Source organism: Branchiostoma floridae, chromosome 6 (assembly GCF_000003815.2).
Source record: "Branchiostoma floridae strain S238N-H82 chromosome 6, Bfl_VNyyK, whole genome shotgun sequence".
Taxonomy (NCBI): domain Eukaryota; kingdom Metazoa; phylum Chordata; class Leptocardii; order Amphioxiformes; family Branchiostomatidae; genus Branchiostoma; species Branchiostoma floridae.
The window spans coordinates 10,331,698-10,358,527 of NC_049984.1; the positions used below are offsets into that span (position 1 = coordinate 10,331,698).

The following is a 26,830-nucleotide window of genomic DNA, read 5'->3' on the forward strand; positions in this document are numbered from 1 at the left end:
GAATAGACATGAAAAATAATTTTAAAAAAGACTCAACTTTGTGGCTGAACATTGTGTGCCTTGAAGAGACATAAGTGATGCAATGCTATAAAAAATGGTCTATTGATGTTCCTACTTGCTCTATGAAGTTTTATGACATCCCTTAGGGCAAGAAAAGTGACACTACTACTGTTCCACATGCTCCTTCACTCTTGGGTATCCTGTTGAGTACAGGCATGCATCAGAACTCCCTTCAAGCGTAGAACAGAAGTTACCATAAAGTATGGCTTCAGCAACATAACAACTAACTTGCTGTAATGCAATAACTGTAATTCCCAATATTCCTCACCATCAATAATGTACTTCAAGATGCAAAGTGTACCAGGCAATTGTTGAGAGATGCTTGTTTTTCAGAACATCTGGAGGACCTCAAGTTTAAATTCCCCAAACATCTAGTTACACATAAATGTGGTATCATTTACTTAACGACATCATTCCATCCATTCACCAATAAGCATGGTAAGAATATATGTGTACATAATCAAACAACTTGAGCATAATTCCCTAAAGGGAGTACTTGAGTATACATTAAGTGTTATTCCAAACAGGCAGGATGAGCAATCAAAACAAAATAATATAAAAGTCAAATCATCCAAGTTGCAAAAATCCCAGAGGTTGACTCATAGCCATTGTATATGTAGATAGGCCAAGCAATTTCATTAGGTGTTTCTGAGAATCACAAAGCATTGATTCTAATGTTCCTTCAACTTTGTCTCTGCTGCCTAACCACATAAGTATGGACTTTTGTACAAAAAGCTACTAGAACTTTAGGTTAGAAGCTTACATCTGTAGTTTTTCTAAATTCCACAAGGCATATGTAAGTCCATATTCAAGTTCAAAATACTACCAGATTGATAAATGAAGTGTTGTAACTTCTATTATCATGTTTAACTTTCGTTTAACTTTTTACACACCAAAAAGGTCCAGTACAATACATGACAGGGCAGTCTCAGCCTTAGCATGGGTACCATTACTATCAACCCCCATGGTTGACCGCTAGTCTTACTTTTTCCTTGCTAGTCACTGATAACAAGAGAGAGGAACGAGCCTGTGGATAACTACAGAGGATGGTACCCATGCTACCTCAGCCTCCTTCAAATGCACGTGAAAAATGGAACACATGTTATGATTTGGTTATGGCACTGAACACAGAGGCCACAGGGTGAGTGTTTACAAACAGCCTTCAAGGTGGAAGGCATTTTAGATAAGAAGGGGTGTTTTATCATTTGTTTGACACAGGGATTAGCTCCAACGAGATTAGGCTGCTTTGCTAGGGCACGGCAATTGGGGCCACCTCGCTGACGAATGGTTTCGCCAGCCGCGCTGATTGATCACCCGCGTTCCACCTGTGGGGCATAACCCACCACGATCGCCCATGTTAAAAGGGCGCAGCCAAAGGACAAGCGTGATAGAGGTCATCCCTATCAACTCTACGCATGGCTGCCGAAATATGAGCCTGCATAATTGATCCAGAAACTCTTGCCGTAATTTACGTCTATGCAAATATGATTTGTGCCGTTTCCATACAGATGGTCTGCAACAAAAGCGACCAGATTTTCTGGTGGCGCTTGTCAGGACGGCACTCGCAGAAGATGATAAATATTAGGTCCGAGCCTTCTAAAAGAGATGGCCCTGTCAGATCATCCATGTCACAAAGGTCGCAATCTCATTGCCGACGCTCCCTGGCCCATAATTACCTGTGCACGGGTCAGCCACCTCTGCAGATAGCAGTAGAGGCGCATCTATTCTGGGACTAAAATGCATACATTTGTTACAGAATGGCACCTTCCAGTTCTAACATAACGGAGGACCTTGTTTTGCACAGCAGGGTTAAAGCACAGCAAACAAGCTTGATGTGTTCTTGAAATCTTACACTTATAACCATGGGCAGGAAGCTATCCTTCTTTGTTACCTTTTCTACAGGTTGCAGCATGTTGTTTTTTAATTGGAAGATTGCCCAACACATTCTATTTCATCAGTACACATTGGTGCATTTGTCAAAGTAAAAAAAAAAATATCAAGGATCATACTGGTGAGTCAGAAAAGATAAAAAGATAAATATCATCGACTCAGGTAAAGGACTGTAGTTCAAGGTTGATGTACACAAAGAGTAACTGTAGGTCTACAACAATGCCATCCAAATTACCTCTGACTCTGACAATTGGACATAAAAACTACTGATCAACCCTTCATTAGTTATAACGAACTTGACAAGGCCCCCTGTGAGTTGTGATTTGTGTCTATTTAACCAGGACTGAATACTCGATGATTTGATAATGTTTGTTAACTTCACTTCATCAGTCGTCCTTTTGTTTACCGCAATCAATGAAGTTCTCTGTGGCCTCTTACTCATCGAGTCATAGTTGTGAAGAACCAGAATATTACTCACAGTATGTCAATGTAAAATTGTCGACATCATTGTTTTTTTTTTCAAGTTATAAAGACAAATGAGTTCAAGTATCACACGGAAGTTAAAAGTATCTCTTGCAAAACAAGTGGTTATTTAAAAACACAGCTGGTGAATGATTTTACCAATACCGGTAAGTTTGGTTTCTGGTTATAGGCCTTTGTGTTGTATAGATATCATTCAATAATCAATACTTAATGTCTTACAAGTCCTCTTTCAGCATGCCACCTATAGTCAATTCTAGATTGGTACTTGTTTTTGCAGAGAGCTTAGTAGGGAGAATGTTGAATACAGCCTGGGTAAGTTGTGTCCAAAGTCACGACTATTTTCCCTGATGCCTATACACAGCTTTCTTCTGTGTCCTTTTCCAATGACTTGCCCTACCTCCCTGTGCCCCCTTTCAGTCATGCCTGCGGATGTTAAATACCTTGTCCCAATGGTCAACTTCAAGCAAAATTCAATTCGACGTGCACAGGCCAATTCTAAGGGGTTGAAAGGGTTTTCAACAGACTCCTTTGACCCGAAAATAACATTCCTGGCACTTAGCATAGTCTGGAAACCTAGAATCTGCTAAAGGCTTTGCCCCGCAGATTCCCCTGCGGGAACCCAGAGTGATGTACAGCTCAGTGTAGTGCGTACAACCCTTTTCTTCAAATCCTGGATTCACCGGTAACCTGGCATCTGTGAAATGAACTAGAAGTTGGTAAATCCCTGCCGCTGCTGACGGCAGCAGTGAGAAGACCGGTGGCTGATAGTGTGTGACAGGCCCATCTGCCTGTTGCTGACATCTGTAGCCATTAACCTGGACGACCCTTCCTCGGGGAACGGCCCACAGGAAGGGAGAAATGGGCGAGCACGCTGAAGTCCCCGGTTCTGCTGAAATCTACATAATGACATTGTCGTTTGTTTTGTCAGAACACAAATGAGTACTGTCAGTGAAAAGTAAAGTGGATTTTGCTCTAATGCTATTACAGGCGCAGCTTTCAGGGAGGGAGAGCTGGGATGTTCACAAAGACTATTTTTGAGTCACGTCTTTTTTTCGTGGGTGTTTGCCAATAAATGATGACTTTGGACCATTTCCATAAGAATTACATGACTTATGTATAAAGTAAAAATTTGAATGAAATATCAGCTGCAAAGATGCAAGGGAAACACAAACTTTCTAATGAGTCATGAAGCCATAAGTACATAAAATCATCACAACTGGAACTGAAATAAATCTCTGTACAAGTGAAAACATACATGTACATGGACCAAACACATCTACTTTTGTACAACCCAAGATACAGGTGCATGCAGAGTGAGGTATACAAAAAATGTACCATTGTTTAGAGCAATGACAAAAGAAATATCCCATATCTGATGGTAGTAAATGGTGTTATTTTCCATATGTATGGTAGATGAAAGTGTGACAATAATTAATGTGTTAGATCTGGTTTGTGCTTCTTTGTCTATCACAAGTTGTCTTTATCATCTGACATATTTTCTAACCTTGTGAAATCTGAGCAAAGGGTTTCAAAACAAGCTTAAGACAGCTCATCATTTAAGATCCGAACTTTTAATTTGTTTACAAACATGTAACACTAGTTCACCTTTATCCGCCGGTAACCTATAGTCGTTGTTTCTAAAAACAAGGTATTTATGGACATCATGTCGACGGATGGTGGTTTAAAACTGTACAATTGTGAAAATGTCGCAATTTGAAACCGCCATCCTTTAGCTTGATGCCCCTAAATGCCCTCTGTTTAGAGACAACAGATATAGGTTACCCTGCAGATAAAGGTGAATTATCGTTAGTACTTCAATCCACCAGGAATCTACACAGACATCAACTTATCACCACCTGTCCCTACAGGTCAGCCCACCTGTTGCAGACAGGTGTATCTGTAGTCCAGTCAATTACTCCCAAATCAGGACTAATCGCAACTAATTATGCAAACCGATGCCCGGCATCAACAAGCCATTGACTGAGTGCTGGCGAGGCAGGTGATTAATGGTGTTGGTGAGGGTTTGAAAGCATTCGCATTACCCAGTATTTGTCAAAACATGATCTGGCTCCAGCCCAAGTTGACATACATTTAGAAATCTGGGGTATGTCACACAATGGGACAGAGGGTCATGTATTCAGGCATTGTTTACGTGACATGATGTCTGTCCTCTTGTCCCTTTTGTCTTTTTTTAACCAATGGAAACTTCTGAAACAATAGCTAATGAATGATTTAACAACATTATTATTGTTGATGTCAAGTTCAATATAAACTGTCAAAGCCATTTGTGATTTTACAAAATTAACATATTAAACAATGCTAGAATGAGCATTGTATATAGTGTAAAGAAAAAATATTGCTTTCTTTATTCCTCCATCTTAGTACTGTGAATAGATAAGACCGTGAAACAAAGGACTATAAAATATTACAAGTTTTCTTTGTGTTGACAAACCCATATTGTCTAATGTTTATGTGTTTCCATGTTTGGTAGTAAACACATTATTTACAATACTGTTTCAACATGCTATCATCTATCATTGTGTCATGCTTGAGGTAAAAGATGACACAGAAAAATAACTGATGCAACTACCATTAAAATATCAGAATTGATTTTATGGGCACAGGCTTACTGCCTAGTCAATTGTATTTTTTCCACGGCGTGCATCCGCACCTGCATTTGCCCATTATTCTTAAATTGGTTATTAACACCCAATTGCCGGATGTGCCACCTTATCATAATATTGTTGTATGAATGTACACAGATTCCCTCAACCGTTCATCCCAGGATAACAATGCTGTAGGTCTCCTGGCATTTCCCCAGCCATGAATATAAGGAAAGATGTGCTGTTCCGTCACGATGATGGACAACCCGAATGTTTACAGCAGTACTATATACAAGTCCTGTCAGCCATCCATCCAGCACAAACAATGGAGAAAGTCTCCTGGCATTTTCACCGACATGAATATAAAAAATCCCATCAGCCTCCTGCGATGCCAAACAATGGAGGCTCTCCCAAGACACTGGGTATGGGTGTGTTTTAAGGTGCATCTTTGTCATTTATTTATTAGAGCCAATCATGGAGCTAATGTCCTCTTCCTTTGTCGCACATGTACCCAACCCTAAGAATTATGCGATCTTAATGAAGGTAATAAAACTTCATTACTAAAGGCAGGTGCAATTGTTTGGCACCATTGAAATCCAGTTAGAACTCTTTGATGTTATGAATACATTATACAAGTGCATGTCCTTGGGGAAGGCATCCAAAATTTGTACACTTTCGCTTTTAAAAAGCAATCTGATTTCTTCATACCGCCCCAGATGATACTCCTGTCTGTTACCTCAAATAAATTGCAGGGATACAAATTATGAGATGTGCAATGCAAAAACTGTTGCAAACTTGTCCAGAATCAAATCAAATTTCTGGTTGTGACTCCACACAATACACTAAGAATGAGATGCAAAGTGTGTTACTTTTAGTTTGTGTAAATATCTTACAATTTCATACACAGTAACAACTTTCGAAAGGGATATTAGCAAAGTCACCCGACGTTAGAAAGATGATAAAAACTTGGTTGAAAGGGTGTCTGAAACATGAAAAGGAGAAAATACAACCAAGATTCTTTTATGTTGAACTAAAGACTACAACGGACTTTGCCATGTAGGAATGTTACAATGGAACATGTATGAAATGATCCAGTGATATTCTTAGTGTAGTTCAGATAAGAGATTTGGAAGTCTCAACTTTCAGAATTGATTTCTCCCTAAAGCATTTAGGAGAAGATAGCTGATATGAATTCCAAGAAAATCTCACTGCTATATTGAACTTGGCATGGTCAAAAACAATGTATCAATGTTACACAAACATGTGGATGTAACGATCTGTTAATGTAATAATAATAATATTATTACATTTCAAGTCCATTCTACTTAGATGAGTGTATCTTACAGTATAGGTAAAATACATAATGATTGTACATACGTGTACATTGGTAGTTTAGAACAACAAGAACTAAAAGAAATATAAATACTTGTTTCTTACCTTTCTCTGCCAGCTGAACTAAGAACAACCGTTTGTGTTCTTTTGGCTTGGTGATGTGTGCAGGAATGTACGGGTACTGGAATAAAGCAAAACACATGTAGACACAAATAATAACACGTTCACAAATTACATCATTACATGCATGTGGCAGTTACATCAATTGAAAACCTGTGCATACTTCTAACTTCCGCAGCATGATATATTGGACATTTAGGGATGCAATATCTTTGTAAACATTGTAACTCTGTCACCCTCAGTTCTACATCACAGTGCTAGCGTGGGAGTGCTCAGAAACGATATTAGACAAATGTGAAGTTATGGACAACTAGTAGCCATGCCTTCTCGGTAAATTTTCACTTTCATGATGTGAACAAGTTTTGCTACTTGGCAGAATATTTCACAGAGACTGCTGCTGCATAATACTGCTCCATATGAGAAGCATTAATTTTGTTGTTACCTTCTTGGCTGATAACCATGGTATAATTACCTGTATGATCACATAAGGAATGGCTCTTGTAATTAGTCTGACATTACAATCCTTTCTGTCTCCTGAAGGTATACACACTTAGATTGTATCTTTCCAGGTACAATGCACAATGTTTTGTTTATACACTTTGCCTTAGGCCACACCAATTCAATCTGTTGGTTTATAAAAACAATACCAAACTGGAGGCTCAAAACAGATCCTTAAGGACAAAAAATTCATGCCGTGATGTAATCAGTTCCAGGGAGTGAATATAGTCAAATTTTTCCCAAGCCCTGTTTTCAACTTGTCTTCTGGCTTGATTCTTATCTTTACAGTATTGATGAATCAAGAGTATAGATTGGCAGGGTTGGACAAGTCCACTAGCCCGATTGTCCTGGGCAAGTGAAAGTGCCCTTCAGACAAGTTCATGTCCTATCCCATGGGCAAGTAAGATTTTTCCATGAGTGAGATTTTTATATATTTGTTACTCTTTACAGTCATGACATCAAGCATCTAGGTCAACACAGAAAAATTTAGTCAATAATAAAAAAAATCCACTGCTGGAAGTGGAAATACATAGAAAAGTGTAATTAAAATTTTGGGCAAGTGAAAATTTGTCTTGGGACAGTCAATTTTTTTAAATGATAGGGCAAGTGAATTTTAGAAAACTTGTCCTACCATGATTGGTGTGTCCTTAAATATGATACTTGTCAATCTTGAGGTATGACTTACTTGTGGGGGTTCAAAGTTGGGTCTCCACCAGTTGCCGATACAGTCCTCTATGACCCAGTCCTGTTGGACACCGTCCTGTCGCCCAAGGATCTACAGAACAACAAAACAAAACAAACCCTCAAGGTAAGCACATTTTCACCTTGCAATCCATCAAAACATCATTTTAGCATAACAATAAAAATAATGATAATGGATTTGTTGTAATATATGTACAGTGTATATATGATTCATCATTTGAACGGATTGTTCAAGTTATGTTTCAGGTAAACAAACAGAAGGAAAGAATACCCATATCCATTGAAAAGAACAACAAAATGAATAGTCTGACATATATTGAACATTCTGCACATTGTGTAAGATGTAGCTGATGTGATACACTTCAGGTTTGACATCCCAGGTTCTTCCGAGATGAAACTTCTGTTACTTGTTGTGAATGACAGGGATTGTTATCAAATACCACATTGTCAGCCTACAAGACCTATCTGTCACTGATTTAGTTGGAGTTCATGAAAAAATGGTGACAGGTGGAAATATCACAGAATGAAGTCTGGTGCTGGAGGAGTTGAGGGGCTAGATCTTTCTTGTTCAACAAAACAGGTGGCAGCCTTGACAACAGAGGCTGTGAAATGGTTATTTATTCTTCAGTGAATCTAAGTTATTCTAACCAGCCTAAGGCCATAGAAAACATAGGGATTGGTCCTGGTATTTATAGTGGTAATATAATTCCATATCTTGTTAAAGGGAAATGTCAACTACATGTATCTACAGTAGAAAATACAGAATTGTACAAGTACAATCTGGTCCAAAAATGCCAGATGATGTAACAGTAGTGTTCACAACACTCTGTCAGATGATGGAGAAAGAAATGAGCAGGGAAGCTGCAGCTCCGTATCACTCTTGTGATTGCTGGAGAGACTGAAGGCTCGTTTCATGAACAATTTGAGCATTAAACTTCAATGATTCAGACAGCATTTCAACTGAAACATGAAATTGAAGTTCTGATGGAGAGTATTGGCAAGTATCATTAAAACAGCTTCAATCACAAATTTCCATGCACTTTCAATCAAGCATTGATCTCACGAGTGCAGGGAATATTTCACGTCATGTTACAGGTCCTGAATTTCAACTTCTGTCACCAGCGCGGCAAACATGCAGCAACATGTGTGCTGCAAAAGAACTAAGGTACTTTGTGCAAACATCTTAACTTTTACACTATTGATACCTACTGTACAGTACCGAATACAAATTTGATGCATGCAGAAACACTTTGCATAGAGAGAGTTAAAAATTTAAAGACAGAAGCCTGCTACCTACAGGTTATTGATAAATCATGGTATCACCTGCAGGCAAGAGTTGGCCTACTTAGACTTGTCATATTCCACCCCCATAAATTCCCCGTCCTGCCGTTTGCGCTAATGCAGTAACAAACATGACAAATTTCCGTATCAAACTTGATGAACAAACCATAAGCATTGCCGCGGGCGCCGAGACATGCGACTACAGATGCTGTGTACAAGAAAACCCCGGGGCCTTTTGCTGACGTCTTTTCCCAATCCTGACATATCTTTTCCTCTTATCTAATCCGTTTCATACAGCTGACTCGAATCAGCGCTGACAGATTGGTAAATAAAACAGTAAAGGTTTCAACGCTGGGAAAGATCTGTCTAGAGGCATGCAGGTAAAGCAAAGGGAACACTGCTGGGGGTTCTGGTCCCAGGCTGCAGAGCAGGGCAAGATAACTGCTGTAGGTAATCCCAGATCTAACTGTAATCAGGGAGGAAACACATTCCTCTCCTGTTTTAATTCCAGACCTGCTGCAAGGAGCCTGTTAATCACTGCTGACATGTTACTGCAGCTCGGGGGTTTCTTTTCATATGCCACTTCAACACACCGGCATGTTGATAAAGACATTAGGAATACAACTGTACTACGAGAGATCAACACTCCTCTTACATTGGACAAGTGCACTATACCTTCAAATCAACTAACTGTTTTTAATCATGGCAGTCATAATGTAGAAAAATACAAGTAAAACAAGTTCTTAATACAATCCATATTAACACTGGACAAAGTTCTAAATCATTATTTTTGCTACAGCAAAAGTCAACACTGGTCTGACGTACTTTCAGTTTGAATCTATTGCAAAATTTTGATTGCTTTAAAATAAGGGAAAGCTGCAAGACTGAAGACACTATGCCCTTGATAAATGTGATGAATGCAAATAGGACAGAGTTATTAACAGGCACAAGACAAAGCAAAATGGAGCAAATGTTAATCTTAATATCTTGATATCTTCTTCCCAGCCAGGTACAGGTATGTTGCCTAACTAATTGCCAAATCTAATGAATAATTGATATGCGACGGAAATCATACAAAAAGAAAAGATATCTATTCCATTTCTGTGTGGATTCTTCAGGGAGGCATCAAAAGAACACTGTTGATTTTGATCTATCGTTAGCCAGAGGAAGAAATCCAAATAGGATTGTCAGATTCTACAGACAAAACATGCATCATTACTCTACAAAGTTCTCAGATAGGGTCAAGAGAACTTCTATCAATTATTAAATCTTGCGCAGGGCCTTTCTTCTTCAAGGGAACGACGTGATGATGTGGCTGATACATGCATGTCCTCTCTCTAATACTACATAACCCCAAGGCTCTATCTCAAACAACTTATGCAAAGAAAAGAGAGCCCGGGTTGGCATGGTTTGAGCAATACCTTCAAACATTTGCGGAATTTGGATTCTACAGAGAGCCTGAGGGGATGTTGTAAGTCACATCTACACTGAACTGGGTCTTGTGGGAGGGAGACTGTGTCCATGTGAATTCATGAGCATATAAACCTGTCACCACACAGAATCAATTCTACAACAATATGACCGCGTCATGTGTTTGCAGGTGGAATATCCACAAACAGAAATAGACCTGAGGTTGAGTTGTCATCCGAAAGGGCAGACATTACTTGAAGTGACAATGTTTGGCAGCGGAACTTAACTCCCATATGTGGGTGGGATGATGTGTTTTTGGCTGGTGTGAGGTAACTGCATTTGATGACATATCTAAAGGTACGTATGACAAATCAATTCCAACCCACATCAGTAAATGCATTCAGGATGGAGAAGAAAGTTTCACTTCAGAACTTTTCTCTTCAGTGGTTGGTGCAATTTAAAGTTATCCTGTTGCACTGTGCATCAATGTGAAATTGAAAAATATGTTGTATGGTGTTGTGTTTTTAAAAGAATCTGTCAAATTTTTTTAAATAGTTAAGAATTACAACTAATAACTAACACAATAATTTTCTTTTGTTTGTTAGAATCTAGCATACATGTATTATCATAATACCATACACATCTTCCTGATGGTGCATTTTTTGCAGACTACTGGTAGATCCATCTAAATCACAACCAGTTTCACCATAATGTCAACACTGTCCACAATACCTTCCATTTGTCAAGAGTTGGACTTTTCCAACAATGCCAGATGTTACAATATGTGGGAACCCCTAGGGTGTCAGACAGACAGCATGACCGGAAAACCAAACCACCAATTTTCATGGTCTAGCAATGCTATATGATGTAGTATCTTTCTGAGTCAGCCAGCTCCTATCACTTACTATATCATATCACTGAGCACAAACAGTGCACAAATTTACTTACTCTTTAAGTCTCATGTTAGTTCCCGATTAAATCTCCTGGTACAAACTGTGCCAAAAATTAAAGGAATACAGTATTCCTCTACAGTAGACTCATAATGTACCCAGTCACCTGTGTTTGGGGCAGAGCATTATTCACTCCATCCCAGATGTCTACAGACAAAGTGGTGCTACAGCAAAAATTATCCAAAAGTATAAGAAACAAATCCTGACTAATTTGTAGCTTCCTCCTTTTCTATGGGAGAGTTTATCTTCCCGTTAATGGGATATAATGAGGGTCCCACGTGAGATGATTACAGCTTCTAAAGTCCCAGAGACAAAGGAGAGGACGACCTTTACGACCACAGTTAACATTACAGCATAACTACCTCCCTGTCGGGGGAACGACAATAAAGCACTACCAAAGTCAAACAGCCCCAGTTGGTGCAAAGGCAAGCAGATGAAAGGCAGCAGACATTTAACAGTCTTGTTCACTTGGGCCTGTTGGAAGGCAAAATGGATGGGGGTGTCCAAATCGGCAGCTGGGGTCCGTGGTGCCGCAGGCCTGCAGGCGCAAACGCGCTCGTGAAAAACGGCAGCCGTGGCCCAAATCCACATCTCGGCACACCTGATACGGAAGGGTCTGTCTGAAATGGATGGTGCGGGCTGACATTGACTCAGTGCTGGCTCCGTAATGCCCTCTGCATACATTATTTTGGGTGGAGATAAATCGCTCTGAGGTGTGCACAGCACTGAGCCAATACAAACTTGACAGTTTTCTTGTCTGTACCTGTTACACTGGCTCCAAATAGATGGTAAATTCCTGCAAGGTGCTTTGTCTGACATGTTTAACTAATGCTTCCTTCTACAGAAGTGCAATGGCAAGAGACTACTTAGGTGATAACATGGACGCTGAAACATTCATCTTTCCTGAGAAGTGGTCAGTGGTTAAAACACTGAGCATACGATTAGTTTCTAGAGAAGCACATCAAAGAGGCGAGAAGAGTCTTATGTTCCTATGTTCAAAGGTTCCTATGGCTAGAAAAGGGTCTTGCTCTGCCATAGCATTGCAAATGAACAGAGAGATGCCCCAAAACATTTCTGAAACTACTGTCTGTTTTTCAAAACTTTCTCGGCTGATATAATGTCTGAAACTACATGTCTTTGTCTGACTAGCAATGATATTAATACTATTGGATTAGAAATGACAAAAATGTGTTACCCGTAACTCTTGTTAATCCAAAAAATTATCTGCAAGTATATTTGTTCATGGCAATTTTTTGTTGTAGCATTCTAGTTTTCTACACATTTAGCACTTCATGTGACAAAGCGTGAAGATAAAATGCTCATGTTCCAGATAACCAGTACATCTACACAACAGAAGTGCATTAAGCCATTCCTGGTGCTTTATCTGCAACAAAATGGCCATCACTGGCTGTAACAGATACACAAATGTATTCTACAGCTTGGCTATCTTCCACACGCAATGTCCAGTGTCCTAGGTTGCCCATTTACCCCTCTGCCATGGGTGCTTTAAGTGTCAAAGATAAAACCCTATCTCCGTAATAAATCTGTAGCCAAGCAGAAAAGCTATAATGTCGTGTAATGTGTCTTGCCAATAAAGTTTGCACCCAGAAACTTGTTAACGCAGCAATCAAATGATCTTATACCTTGTTTATATTTGATGTAAATCAAGAAGAATCATTCGGAACATTCCTAGAATCTTGTTCAGCAGTTCTAAATGAGCAAATCTTCGAACACTAAGTAAGCTTTACGTTGTCGCTAGCTGGAGCTCATGTACTGAATATGAAGTATGCCACACTCTCAAAATGCCATAAATTCTCCTGTCAGAATGAATAATCTGGTGAGGCAAAGTATCCTCCTTTTACACATTTTCTCTGAAATACCACGTCCTTGGAGAGCAATTGAACATCAGTCTGTACTGATAGAAATCTTTATCTGAGTTTATCTTTACGACAACACGAGTTGTTATGACTTTAATAAAACCATTCAGCAGCTCCATTTTGTGCCACACGCTGGGTGCCGATTTACATACGGGTACACGAGGACTACGGTAAAGCATTAATGGACATGCTCTTAAGTCCATGGGAAAAACTGGACAGGGTTTCTGCAGTTAAGGGCAGGCACTGACCCCCCATTACGGAGTTAGGGCAGATAGGGAGTATTTCATAGCGGCAATCAAGGTTTCAGAATTGAGAGGTCAACACTTGGCGACAGAGGCACAGGATTTGTCTGTGTTGTGGGTACAGCATAACACTTAGTGGTGTACTGCCGGAGGGATCCCATGTGGATATGTACAGGGAAATGGGTCCTGTTAATGCCACTGGGTAGTGGGTGGGCAAAGGTCAACCACCACTTGGCATCTGGCTTCCTGCGGTTTGTAATTGTCAGGATTGTCATCAAAAGTCTGCTTAGCAATTCTGACAAAACTTTTGGACTCTTTTTCTCATATCTGATCATAAAGATGGACTTAAAAAGTGCTAAAAACAAAAGTTTTATCTTTTTAGTAACATATGATCTGATACATCATTTGATACACGTACTTGATACTAGGTTGCACCATTCTACCTGTTCAGAGAGTTATATGGGTGCCACACATTACCAAATTTGAAGCAGGGTTTTCTAAAATTCTCCTGTCCTATCAGGCAAGAACACAGAAATATTACTTGCCAGAAACAACTTTTCACTTGCCCAAAATCAAAATGTCACTTTTTATATGCATTTTTCATTTTCAGCAATGGAATTCTTATTATTGCCTATATTTTTCTATGTTGACCAGTGCTTGATGTCATGACTGTAAAAAGTGACAAGTGTATCAAAATCTCATTCAACGGAAAAATCTTACTTGCAAGATTGGGCAAGTCAGTTAAGTCATGCACTTGCCCAGTCAGCACTTTCACTTGCCCTGGACAATAGAGCTAGTGTTTGAAGGTTAGATATCCAGGTAAACAATATTCAAAAACAATTCAATCTCTACAACTGGATAAAAAACGGATATCTACTTCCGGACGTTTTGAGTGACATCTATCACTCTTCTTCAGCCAGTTTTTCTAGTTTGCTGTACTTGTATTGAATTTGTTCTGCTAGTTCAGTCTAGCGACGCTGAAGAAGAGTGATGGATGTCCCTCGAAACGTCCAGAAGTAAATATCCGTTTTTTATCCAGTTGTAGAGATTGAATTGTATTTGAATAGAGCTAGTGGACTTGTCTAGAGTGCCATAGGCTTACAAAGTTCCCAGTCTTGTTGATATGGTCAATCAGGGTTTGCCTAGCCCTGACCTGGGTGCTGAACCTGCAGTTGTGGATCAGGTGTGCCCGTTTCCTCGGGGGAGGGCACGGTTTGAGGTTCCTCCATGTGGAACAATAAGCATGTTAGGCACAGGGCACCCCACAGACCATAACAAAACACACCATAACATTGTACCATGACTGTTTAATCAAGCGTTCTTTCATATGTAGAATATTGGGGCATGAATTAGCATTTAAAGACACATCAGACAAGAAGCTCATTGTAGATACACAAAACAAATAGAATTTTTGCGGTAGAACAATGAGAGTCGATGAACACGCAAACGCTAAGTTAGCCAACCTCTCCTTCAGAGTCAAATATAATTCTAAATGAACTACTGTACCTTTCAAATAGCAAAAAACTGCAATATGAACCGGCCATTGAACAGAAGGGCATATTACCTTGGGAGCTATAATGCAATACATATATATTTGAAAAGTCGTAAAAAGTAGCAACATGTTACCAAGGGTTCCATGTTATACAGTTACTAAGTTACAAAACGTGACATTAAAAGTTTATTTGTGCCATTGTCACAAAGAAATTACAGTGCAGTAAGTTTGGCCTCTAAAATGATCATTCATCATAAAAAGTCTAACACTCTCAGCTGTACCTTCTAAACTTTGACTTTTCTGCTAGACTGTGATAGCAGTAAGTTACAGCCATAGCCAACTTTGTGATAAAGTAACAGAAGTGTAGAGATATATCATGCACAAGTCTCACTACACAATAATGCACAAATGGAAAAGAGTGACTAGGAGAGCTGGCTATGACCACATGTAACACATGTAAAAATCTGTTCCAGTGTGTCTGAAGTAGTTCTACCATCAGGCCGCACCAAGGTTAGGTCTCCCCTGGGCCAACACCAGGTGCTGATGTCATCTTTAGACAGCACAATGGCACCATCTACTACCAACAGGGACTCTGCCATTACCATGTTAAAGGCCTGGACCCCCTACTGCTACTGCACTGTACTATACATGAGGCAGTGTTCACTGCTTTGAAGCAGAACAAAGAATCAAAACTGCATGTAACCTTCTATTGATATAAAAGAATCACCTGTACAAATCTGATAAACTATTATGTTCCAAATCACTGAAAATTGTACAAGTGAAAAAAGTGAATGTTGGAACTGTATATAAGAAAATGCTTGTATTTATCTTATATTTCGACTAGATAAAAACATAAAGTACAATTTAGTAAATGTTAATGAAATGTGCTAGGGTAATACAGAGAACAATATAATCTATATCTAGTATATGTGTCTTTCTCTGTCTAGTTTGATACATGTATTAATGAAATATCCATGTATTATGTCCATAAACTGTTTGCCTATGAACATTTCAGTTCCTCCACATGCACCTTTTTCTTGGCAAAGAAAAAAAAAGACAACAAAATAAAAATTAACACAAGTATGCCATTCTACAAGTTCAGACTTGGACATCATGGTCACAAACAAACCCACGTGATAGAACCTTGCAACTTGATATGTTCCTAGGAAAGGAAGGACAACTTTAGTATGTTGTCAATAAATTAGCCAAACTTTCTGCTGACTCTAAACAGCACATCAGGATCAGGTGCGAGCGAACCCCGGGGGGAGACCCAACACGACCATGCTCCTTGAAGTGGAACATTAACTGTGTTAACACATTGGCTCCCCGCGAGCCCGGTCCGTACCAACTCACAGCCTCAACATCAACGTTACGCTGGCCCTCCCGACGGGTAGGAAGTTGCCTCACTTGTTGCATTAATGAGCTTGGCAGACAACTAAATCCGCAGGGGTGGCGAGAGTGGGAGCCACCATTACCAGAGTTTTAATTCCTTGTCATTAACTCAGCATGCTTCATTTCGACATTAGATTTGGGTTATCTCAATCTCTTTAGATTTGCTTCCTGACATTCAAAACAAATTTCCTACCACATTGGAGGGAAACCTGGGCTCAGCTGGACAATCATAAAGGTGTGGCGAATGCTGTAATTGGATGAAATGCAGAAAATTTGATGTTCATTTTCTAGTATCCAAACTTATCACAAATTGCTTAAGTTATAATATATCTTGAGTCATACTGAAGAAAAAAATTGGTAGAAAAGGAGTGAAATACGTGATTATGTGCTTCCTGGCGGAGGCATTTTATTAGAGCGGCACAGGGCATCAGGGTCAGATCTGCCTTTTACTTACCGCACCTATATCCTGAGAAACCCAGGTGGCCAGGGGTGTTTATCAGATACAATCAAACAGCCGCGCTCTGAGGAGACAGCTGGGAATTCTGGACCAGAGGTGCCATAAAACATAACCAAACTAGACCCATCATGTGTAAATCCCTCCCTGTAGAGTCCTGTCCAGCCTACATGAATACAGTGATGCGCCCAGCAGTTTGGGTCAGAATGCATCAAACTACGGCCATCTGCCACCACGTTTCCCTCCCTACTTGGTGTCTCTAGATTCTGCATCCTGAAGAAGATGTCTACATGTTCACCACGAGGGGTGCTCCTGTACCACACCATGGTAAAGTTAATGCCAGCATTTATGGGTCCATAAAGACGATTGACTTGGTTATTGTAGTGAATGAGAGAACAGCTGGTGGCTCCGGGCTAGTGGGCAGTAGGGGTCAGATGGCTAGTTAGCACCCCGGCCAGGTCCCATGATGCCCAGGGAAAAAAACCCGGCCGGCCTATTATAACTGGGCCAGTAATGGTCCACCCCCTGGAGTGACCACTAAATGCACCATATCGCCGGCATTCAGGACCTTTGTCTGTGCCGCCAAAAAACTTTCTGGACACCTTTCATTACTCAGTGAGGTGTGGAAGGGAAAATGTGGGGTCTGCCGACACTGACAACAGTACAAGGTCGTACGACTGGCCAAGGTGACGGCTAAAACTTTTAACGATGCTCCCTGCTAGTTTTACTTTTAGGGGTGTAAAACTACCCTGTAGAGGTCTACAAACTGCAAATTGGTATGACGCTATCAAATTTTACCGAGCGATGCTTTAGTAGACAAGATATCTACACCACTGGCAAATTAAAATGTCACATTTACTTTACTTACTTAGATTATTGAGACTGTCATGACAATTTTTACATACATACTTCGATACTGCAAAAATATAAACATTAAGACTGGATGGTTGGCAGTTACTTTAATAGGGGTGGTAAACACACATGATTATCAAAGACGAGCAGAGTGCAAAACATGTACATATAAATGATTTCAGTTACAACTTTAGCTAGAACTTTTTGTGACCTTAGGAAAAAACTACCGCAGGCTGTCTGCATGTACCTTTCCATCTGGCCCGCTTCCTTGGACTGTCGACCTGACAAAACAAAGGTGTTTAGGAGGTAATGGGATGGGGTGTTTGCAGGTGATGCTGGCTGATGAATGACACAACCCCCGGTGCACAAATTGCACTCGTAGGAACACAAGCGAGTAATTTGGGGCAATTCCATCTGCTCATGCATAGAAAGTTAGGAAACCTCAATTTTCTCCTACCCATGATGAGTCCGGGGTGATTTATTCCACAAGCAAACAAGTCTGGGCCTCGCGAGACGGCAGCCAAATGTGGAAGCTCCAAAAGTGTCCGCTGTGATAGATGTCAAATGTGGAAAAGAGCGGTGGCGGGAATGGAGGTACGGGGATATTGGCACAGAATGGGAGCTCCGTGGTGTGGAATCGATCTACCTTGAAATGTCATCGCCTTGAATTCCGTCTCGCAATGTTACTTATTAATGAACTTGGGATTGCGAAGAAATGAATCCGTGACTTTGGCTACCACCAAGTCCGATACATCACGCCACAAAGCTGTCACTCTCAGAAACATTGTTTCCTGCAGGACCACGGAGAGGTTAGAAAACAACAGCACTGTATCGTTTCCTTCGTAATGATTAACGAAGGATTCAAACAGACCCGGTGTCAGTGTCCACGGAGCCACTGTACCCAACCTGTGCCGCGTCGTCCGAGCATGGAACTGGGGTAATAACAGACATCGATCATGGGAACACATTATCAGGATAGTAACCCCACTCCACACTCCTGTGTTTACTTATGAATGAACCTGGCACAAGGGAGAATTGGATTGGTAACCTCAGACAGGGAAGAATCAAAAGTGTCAAGAAAAGAGACACCACAAATAAATGGCTGGCTCGAAAACTGTTAATATAAACACAGATATGCAAATTGCAAATCAAGATCCACTCGTTTTCTAATGTATTTGAAGTTGCTCTGGAACACCAATTGATTGTAGACATTTGAAAGTCACCCATATGTATCATGGTTGACATACCTTTTCCGCAGTGTATGGATTTGTGTCTATGCTAATTTACCTTCCTACAACATACAACAGGCGCATGAGGTAATGACTTTTACCAAGGAACTTTGATGTTATACATTTTCAAAACAGGTCTTACTCTAGTGTATATGTGTGCATATTCTGCTTGAAATGCTACAAAATACCATTTTATAAGTATTTAATATATTTACAGCAAAATTATACATGCTGATGTTGAGGTGGACTCATGATATCTGAAATAAACTTTTATGTAAATCTTGGGTAGAGAAGTAGTGACATACCACCACTAGTGGTCAGGCCTGCCAAGTTGGTGCGTCTTACTGCGACCTGTAAGTACCGGTGACGTTATTAAGGAAAACCTGAAAAACTCTTAAGAAGTCAATCTACGGCACTCAAGCTGTAATAAACTCTCCAAATGAGTCCTGACAGCCAAGTAATCAGGAACAACCTGTGCAATTTTCCCTACTTGCCAGTTCAAACAGAGAAGGAAGATTGCGCTGTGGAGTCTAATTAGAGGTTTAATCCCCTTCCCAGCCTCCTTCCATACGGTCCATGACATCTTCTCATTCACACAAGATGCAGAAAGGTTCATCTTAAGAAAGTTTTGCCAGCCAGCAAAGAAAAAAAAACGCCTCGTAAAAGGTGTAAAAAACTTGGGTTGCCAGTTTGTTGTGCGTTTGGCACTAGAAACTTGACAGAGGAAGTGCTTCCATGTTTACAACAAGCAGTTCAAGTCGCTGGAAGCTTGACAGAGAAAGTGCCTTCATGTTTACTACAAGCAGTTCGAGGTGGTCGTAAGAGCTGATGGAGGTGGGGTGGGGGGCAGTGTTTGAGTGATGGCGGCAACACCTGGTACGAAGGACCCATGAAATGAGCACTATAATCAGCGGTGCACTGCCGGAGCCCTCTCCTAACTGGGTGCCTTCAAGATGACAGCAGGACGGAGCCCATCATAAATACACCATCCAGGGGTGAAATGCCAATAGTCCTGACAAGTCTGCCCGCGGCGTAACTTATGGGAGGCGCTCCCCGTCCCATGATGGGACGGCGATGAGACGTCTGTTTCGGCACCAAATCAAATCACATGCTTGGCTTAACAGGAGAACAGAGGTCGCAGCCAATAGGGGGGTCAGGCACTCCTGCATCACAACCACCACATCATATTCATTGCTGCTCAACCGCTTTAACAAGCAATTTTCATGGTCGTGGGAGTCTATTTACTCATCTCTATTTACGGATATCCCGGTAAATGCAAGATGCCAGCACCCATCTCTTGCAAATGACTCCCAATCTGAAGGTGAGAGGGAATGGAGGAGCCTGCCCATATTGAGAAGAATAGCTGCAGTATAAATCTGGTGCAGGAGTAATTCCCCCCCTTCACACTCTGACAAAGACTACCCCAGAATAGAAGCCCCGTCTACAGCACATTATCCATCATTTGTACATTATGCATAGGCCGGAGGAAGGTTCACAATGCCACATTATCAGCATTTGATTGAGGCAATTTTTTTTGGCCTTCATGCATTTCATAAAAATATCAATTATCCTATATTATCAAGCAATACAAGCTATTGTTGCTTTGAATAAAAAGGTGAAAACTACATAATGGCAGAAATTACCGAGCTCTACAAAAAATGGCTTTTCTTGGCATGACTGAAAAAAAATGGTAAAAAATGAACTTACACCCAATAGATAGATCAAATAAACTCATAGTCTACTTGTTACCCTTCTTCCTGTCCGTAATACAGCCAATATCTCTCCGTAACACAGACTAGGTAGAGAGAAATGACCGTGTTGAAAATTTCATGAGGTCTATTGTGGACAAAATTACTCTTCTGACACGTTCAACTGAGTGTATTTATCATTTGCTGGCCAGGGGCCCTAAAACTATATCACACGTGATAATATCACTGAGGTGGGCACTATGCATGACCGGTCATGGCCCCAGTCATGAAGGGAAAACAAATCAGGACAAACCTTTCTGTTTTGAACTTTACCCACTACAACTGTATTTTGAAGGTACAGTATAGCACCCAATGGTAAGATCTCGTTATCTATCGCATCCCAAATATATCTATTTATAATTGATCAATACATTTTAAAACTCTCATTTCTATATACCACAGCTTGGGAACTTAAGATTATACTTATCATTATACATTGTCATTCTATCACAATTTAATACACGTATTTCAAACAATTTTGACATTTTCATTACTTCATTTCTTAAATGCCTTAGAAATACTTATCTTACATCATAAAAATCAAATACCAGTGAGAACTCCATGGCATTTGCAGCACACTCTCAAAGGTCTAGTAAGAAAAATTACATCAATATTCGACATCAATTCAGTCATGAATATCCACAAGAGAAATATGTAAAAAATTGTTAACATTTCTACTTGAAGAAGGGAAGTCTTTAAGTTAAATAGTCTATGAACTACATGAACATTAGACATTTCTCATGGACATTATATAGTAGCTACTTTGACTGAGCAACAGGCTAGGACAACTCTTTACTTCTGTTGAGTTCTGCCTACTCATGTAACCTTGAAGTACCAGCATGACATGACAGAGGGCTCTTACTTCTGAAAGATTCCTCGCCTTGTCACCGGCAACTTTATCTACCCTGATCCACACTGCGATAAGCTCAGGTTATAAACTGCTATGACATGAACTTGCGGAAACTGATAGGAATGGGCTGCATGTAAATGACTTCCCAAAAAGTCAATTTTCTCATTTGTCTCCAATGTTGCTAAATGTACTGAACAGTCTATATATCCATTGTTTAAGGCAAATTTACTGCATAAAATGTTCTTAGCAGCATTCACTAAGCCCCGAAAAGTAAACAAAGTAGAAATAGAATTTTCAGACAAATGAAACATAGAATTAATAAATACATACAATACAATACAATAAATACAATTTTCTGCATCTATTTAATCTTGTTTCAAGGTTTCCCTTTGTTTCCAGATGGCCAATAGAGTCCTCTAGCACTTTGTGCTAGAACTGCATCATTTCATTTTCAAAACTGCCCAATCAACTCATGGTCGTGGCAGGCAGTATAAATGGATATAGGTAGAAAAAAAATAAGGTTTTGTTCTTGCTATCTTTTATCAATATTGGAACCTTTTAAAAGTCAGGCTAGAAGAATAATTTAAATTTGAAACATCCCTGATACAAAATCATTCAAATAAAGTTTCAATTACTACTGAGGTTACATTAAAAAAACAACAAGTGACCGTAGGTAACATAGTCTGTGACGTCGGTCTGGTATATGTTGGTTGTTTTGTCTTCTTTGGTGTGTGACGTTGTGCTTATATCCTATATGATTCTTTTCATGGTGTTAGATATATCGTTGTATCTAAGTTGCCTAATATTTCTGTCATGTGAATCTTACTAAACAGGTATGGATTGTGAGATAACATGTGGCCAAAGTCAAAAAGATATGGTGACGATAAGTTACCGGATGGTCTACTCTAATACACAGGCACATTCACACACAGACACACCTACAAGACCGACAGGCAGACTGACAAACGCACCAAGTATTAACATGTTTCTGTTATGGACGTAATAAGTATGAAGCACGGAATAGGACCTTGATGTTTCTTAGTCGAAGTCCGGGAATATAATATGGCTAAACTTCATTTGGGACGAGAATTCTTACACGCTTCATTGCAAACGGCGACAGGAGGTATTTGATTGACAGGGTCATTAGTGGAACATTAGATGTCGGTTCCCATGTCCCACATACGATAACACACAGCTGTTGATGATGAACTGGGCGATAAGTTTTTAACTAGTGTGAAGCCATAAGGTAGCATGACACAGTGTTAATGGGTGAATCCCGGGGTCCATGATGCTGGTACATAAAGTAGTACGGATAAACTTGTTGAATAAGAGGTAGAAAGCAAACGCGCGTAAAATTCTTGCACATATCGCGCATCTGCTTAACTATACCCAATTACCTCAACGGGCACCATATGCAGACATGGGCCAATACACTGTGAAACGTACAATTTGCAGGGGTGATTTCTGAAATTATTACATACATAATAAAAACAGCTGCCGAAAAAATAAAACACCTTGCATCATCGTCCAACTATGTGTAGAGAACCTGCCAAACCACAAACGTATGCGACAACGGGAACATGCAGATATAGATGCGAACGCGCGTTACATTGACGACCAGAGAACATCACGCATCTGCTTGCAATATCTCAATTACAGCATGACCCATATACAGGGGATCTGGACTAATACACCGAATGATGAACATTTTGTAGGGGTGTTATTTTTATTGCGTCCCTAATAAAACCAATTGCCGCAAAAACAAAAAAAAACAAAACAACGTGCATCATCGTCAACCTCAGTGCAGATGACCTGCCAAACAACGTACGTATGCGACAACGGGAACATGCAGATACCGATGCGAACGCGAATAACTTTGACGATCAGGTAACACCACGCATCTGCTTGACAAATTCCAATGACACCATGACCCACATACAGAGGATCTGGACCAAAACACCGCAAGACGAACAAATTGTAGGGGTGTTATTTTTATAAAATCCATAATAAAACCACCTGCCGCAAAAAAAAGTTCACGTGCATCATCGTCAACCTCAGTACAAAGGACCTGCCAAACCACATAGAATTCAGACAACGGGAACATACAGATACAGCTGCGAACGCGCGTAAACGTGACAAAACTAAAAGTCTGTCGACCAGAGGGTCTGGTCACAGACTAATAAAGAGTAGACAGTTATAAAAAGTTGTCGGATACAAACATACATGCAGCATTCAACTACCTTGAAATATGTAAGTAGTTGGTGTATGGATAGACTGCATGCACTCCTCAAGTGTTTGGGATTAATCTAGGCTAACTATCAAAAGAGTTTAGAGCAATAACCAGTTTATTGATTTAATTTCAAAATTTCCCTGGAAGATAAGCAAGTTTAAGTATGACACTGGGAGAGAAGACAGTGTTGAAAATAAACAATAAACAATCGTTACTGTGACTGGGAATCAAACCCAGGACCATGCAGTACAGAATCATTCCAAACATACATTACCTCATTCATCAGTCTCTTCAGCCCATCCACTTCATCTTCCCCAACATTCAGCTCCCCACCAGGTCTGTGTGGTAAGAAAAACAGAGAGTACGTGTATTATAGAAGTTATTCTAAGCCTATCTAAGGTATGTGTTTATGAGCAACACACAGTCACACAAATGGTTGCAACTGCACTTTGTCCCATGGATGCAAGGTGGCATTTCTGACTAGATGTCCAAAAGAAAAGTGTCAAATTTTTTCTCCAATTTCATGTTTCACATCAATGCCAATCTTTTGTTGTAATGCTTCAACATTGCATAACAGGTCGCAAAGCAGATTCTTTTTGAATACACATCTAAATAAGTCGTTCTGTTAAAGCCACAAGTCAGGGAGGAAGACACGGGAGGGGGAGAAGCTCTGCTGCACACATTTGCACTGTATGATTCTCAACATGTGTAACAGTGGGGTTCAAGTGCGGCCAAACTGACCATGCCAATGGGCCTGACCCTTTTGGCGCAACGGTCAGCGAGTTGGGTTTGTGAGCTGGCGGCCCGGGTTTGGCATAGGTTTGAATCCCTGAGCCAGGACACTGCCTCTACTTGCCTCTTAGATTGGTTCCTATGACGACCCTGTGAGTAACAAGCTAGAAAAATGTGCCACAAAGGGATATCAAGCTCAGAGATTAGAGGACAAATCTTTAAAAGTTTAATGAAAAGGGGGTAAAGTGTAGCACTGCCGCCAAACTAACCATGCCAAATGATCTGACCCTTTTGGCATAACGGTTAGCATGTTGGGTTTGTAAGCTGGCCTCTCCAACTATTTTCAGATATACAGTGGAAACCAGCTATTTGCAATACGCTTTATCGCAAAAATCGGTTAGTTGCAAAGAATTCTGAAATCCAAAACCATTTCCCATTGGCGCCATTGTATACAGCACCCCATATTTGCAAAGCACAAATCGGCTAATCGGGAAAAAAATCAAGTTACAACGCATAATAACCCCGAAATATGCCAAACAAATCACCAGAATCAGCAGGAATGAACCAAAATTTTCCCGTATAAAGACATCAGATCGCCAAAAGTATGGAAACTGTCTGTTTTGAGTCCCAAATGGGCGCGATGTCTATTCAATTTACGTCGCTAGCGCGCGGCCCGGCGGATACCGCAGGGAATCATGGGATACTAGATATGACGCTGCGTCCGCCATCTTTGTTTTTGTGATGGAAATGTTTTGAAAATGACGCTGTCGGCTGTTGAAAAATTTCAATGTAATCTGTGGACATCGTAACTGGAAAATTTGTAGATATGAAGATTAACAGTTTATTTATGCGCTAGTCATGAGTATTTTTGCGTAGTACATAAAGTTTGTCTGAAAACCAAGAGCGTTTTCGTCCTACAACGTAGCAATGTTTTTCGTCTGTGTATCACATGTCGACAAATCTTACGTAGTAAGCGCTTACGCGCGCGTGCACTGTACCTTTGATCAGTTCTCTATTAATCAAAACACTTGTTCATTTGGCAAATTTAGAATACGTTTGCATATGTACCTTGTTTTTTTTCGGTACCTTAACGTGTTTTAGCAGTGTCAATTTCTTTGTTTTCTTCAAGCCGATACTATAGACGAGATTCGTTCTTCGACACTAAAATGTCATAACAATATCACCGATAAAAGATAAATTTGCCACCGAAAGTGGCTAATAAGTATATTTATGGAGTTTAATTAAATTATGGACATGATTATTTGTGGTAGAAATGATTGTGTTTGTATTCTTTGTGTCAATGCGTGCGATGCGTTTACCGATGCCCCCCTCCCCCATCCCAACTCGGGTCATTTCGAGCAACATCTTTTAATCGGGAACGCCGGTTAGTCGGGAAAATTCAGCTGGCAAATGGCCTTCCCTAATAAGCGGCTTCCAATCACAAACCAATATGAGAACACTCACAGTTTGAAGAAAGTGGTCCCCAACTGCAGCAACAGGACGTGTGGCAGACCGTGTTCGTGCACCAGTAGAACCCCCTCCACCGATCGCCTCATCCCGATCTTGTCAAACTCTTCCCTCATCCGCTGGAACCGCGCCTGCACGGAGCTGTCCTTCTCATACAGCGGCTCTTTGGTGCCGAATGTGTAGTTGGTGAGGGGATATCTGCTCAAGGAAGACCATGAAGTTATGTGAAGAGATTTTCCTGACACACAGACATATGAAGAGATTTTCCTGACACAATAAAGAAAAACAGAATAGACCATAATGCCTTAAAACATGACATACATCCAGTATCTCATGACATACACTTTAAAGGTCTACTACGCAATTATTTGCGCTTCAAACTGAAAACAAAAAATCCATTTTCCGGCCATGTCTTTACATAGTTAGCTGAATCAAGCCTACCACGTTACGGAACACTATTCAAGGCATGTCAGGAGTCGATATTTTCCCCGTGCGAGCGTGTTTGAAAACCTGGGAATCTGCATGCCCGCGCTGGGTTTCAGCCATTTTGTTTCTTCACCGACGAAATCCGAGTAGTCCCGAGCCTACCCGGAGATTGGTCACGTGGTTTACCATGACCTTTCACCGCACCCGGAACTCACCGGAGATTCCCGACCAATAACCGTTGATGATTAATTCTTCTTTGAATTCTCACCAGTGCCTAACTAGGGGGGTCAACAAGTTACAGCGCGCGTAGGACGAAATGTTTGTAGGCTAATTCTCTACGTTGCAAATGTGAAATAATGACACAAAAGTGTCAAAAAGTGTCAAAAAGTAGTAGTAAATCTGAGATTTCTTAGTTCTAGAATATTTCAAATTTGAGCGCAAAAAACTGCGTAGTAGACCTTTAAGCAAAATCAGAATGATTCACTCAAGTGATGTACATAAGTGAGCCCA

At 40.4% G+C, this 26,830-nt stretch overlaps 1 protein-coding gene across 4 annotated transcripts in view; it reads right to left on the bottom strand.

Annotated features, from left to right (window-relative positions):
* Positions 1 to 26,830, bottom strand: part of LOC118417325 (cleavage and polyadenylation specificity factor subunit 5) — a 42,532-nt gene that overhangs the window by 15,004 nt on the left and 698 nt on the right. For all 4 annotated transcript variants that reach the window (XM_035822855.1, XM_035822854.1, XM_035822853.1 and 1 more), the window contains exons 2-5: positions 25,892 to 26,092; positions 23,970 to 24,033; positions 7,672 to 7,761; positions 6,474 to 6,549 (exon numbers count right to left, since the gene is read on the bottom strand). In XM_035822855.1, the coding sequence (XP_035678748.1) occupies positions 6,474 to 6,549; positions 7,672 to 7,761; positions 23,970 to 24,033; positions 25,892 to 26,092 (431 nt within the window). The remainder of the gene's footprint in view (positions 1 to 6,473; positions 6,550 to 7,671; positions 7,762 to 23,969; positions 24,034 to 25,891; positions 26,093 to 26,830) is intronic.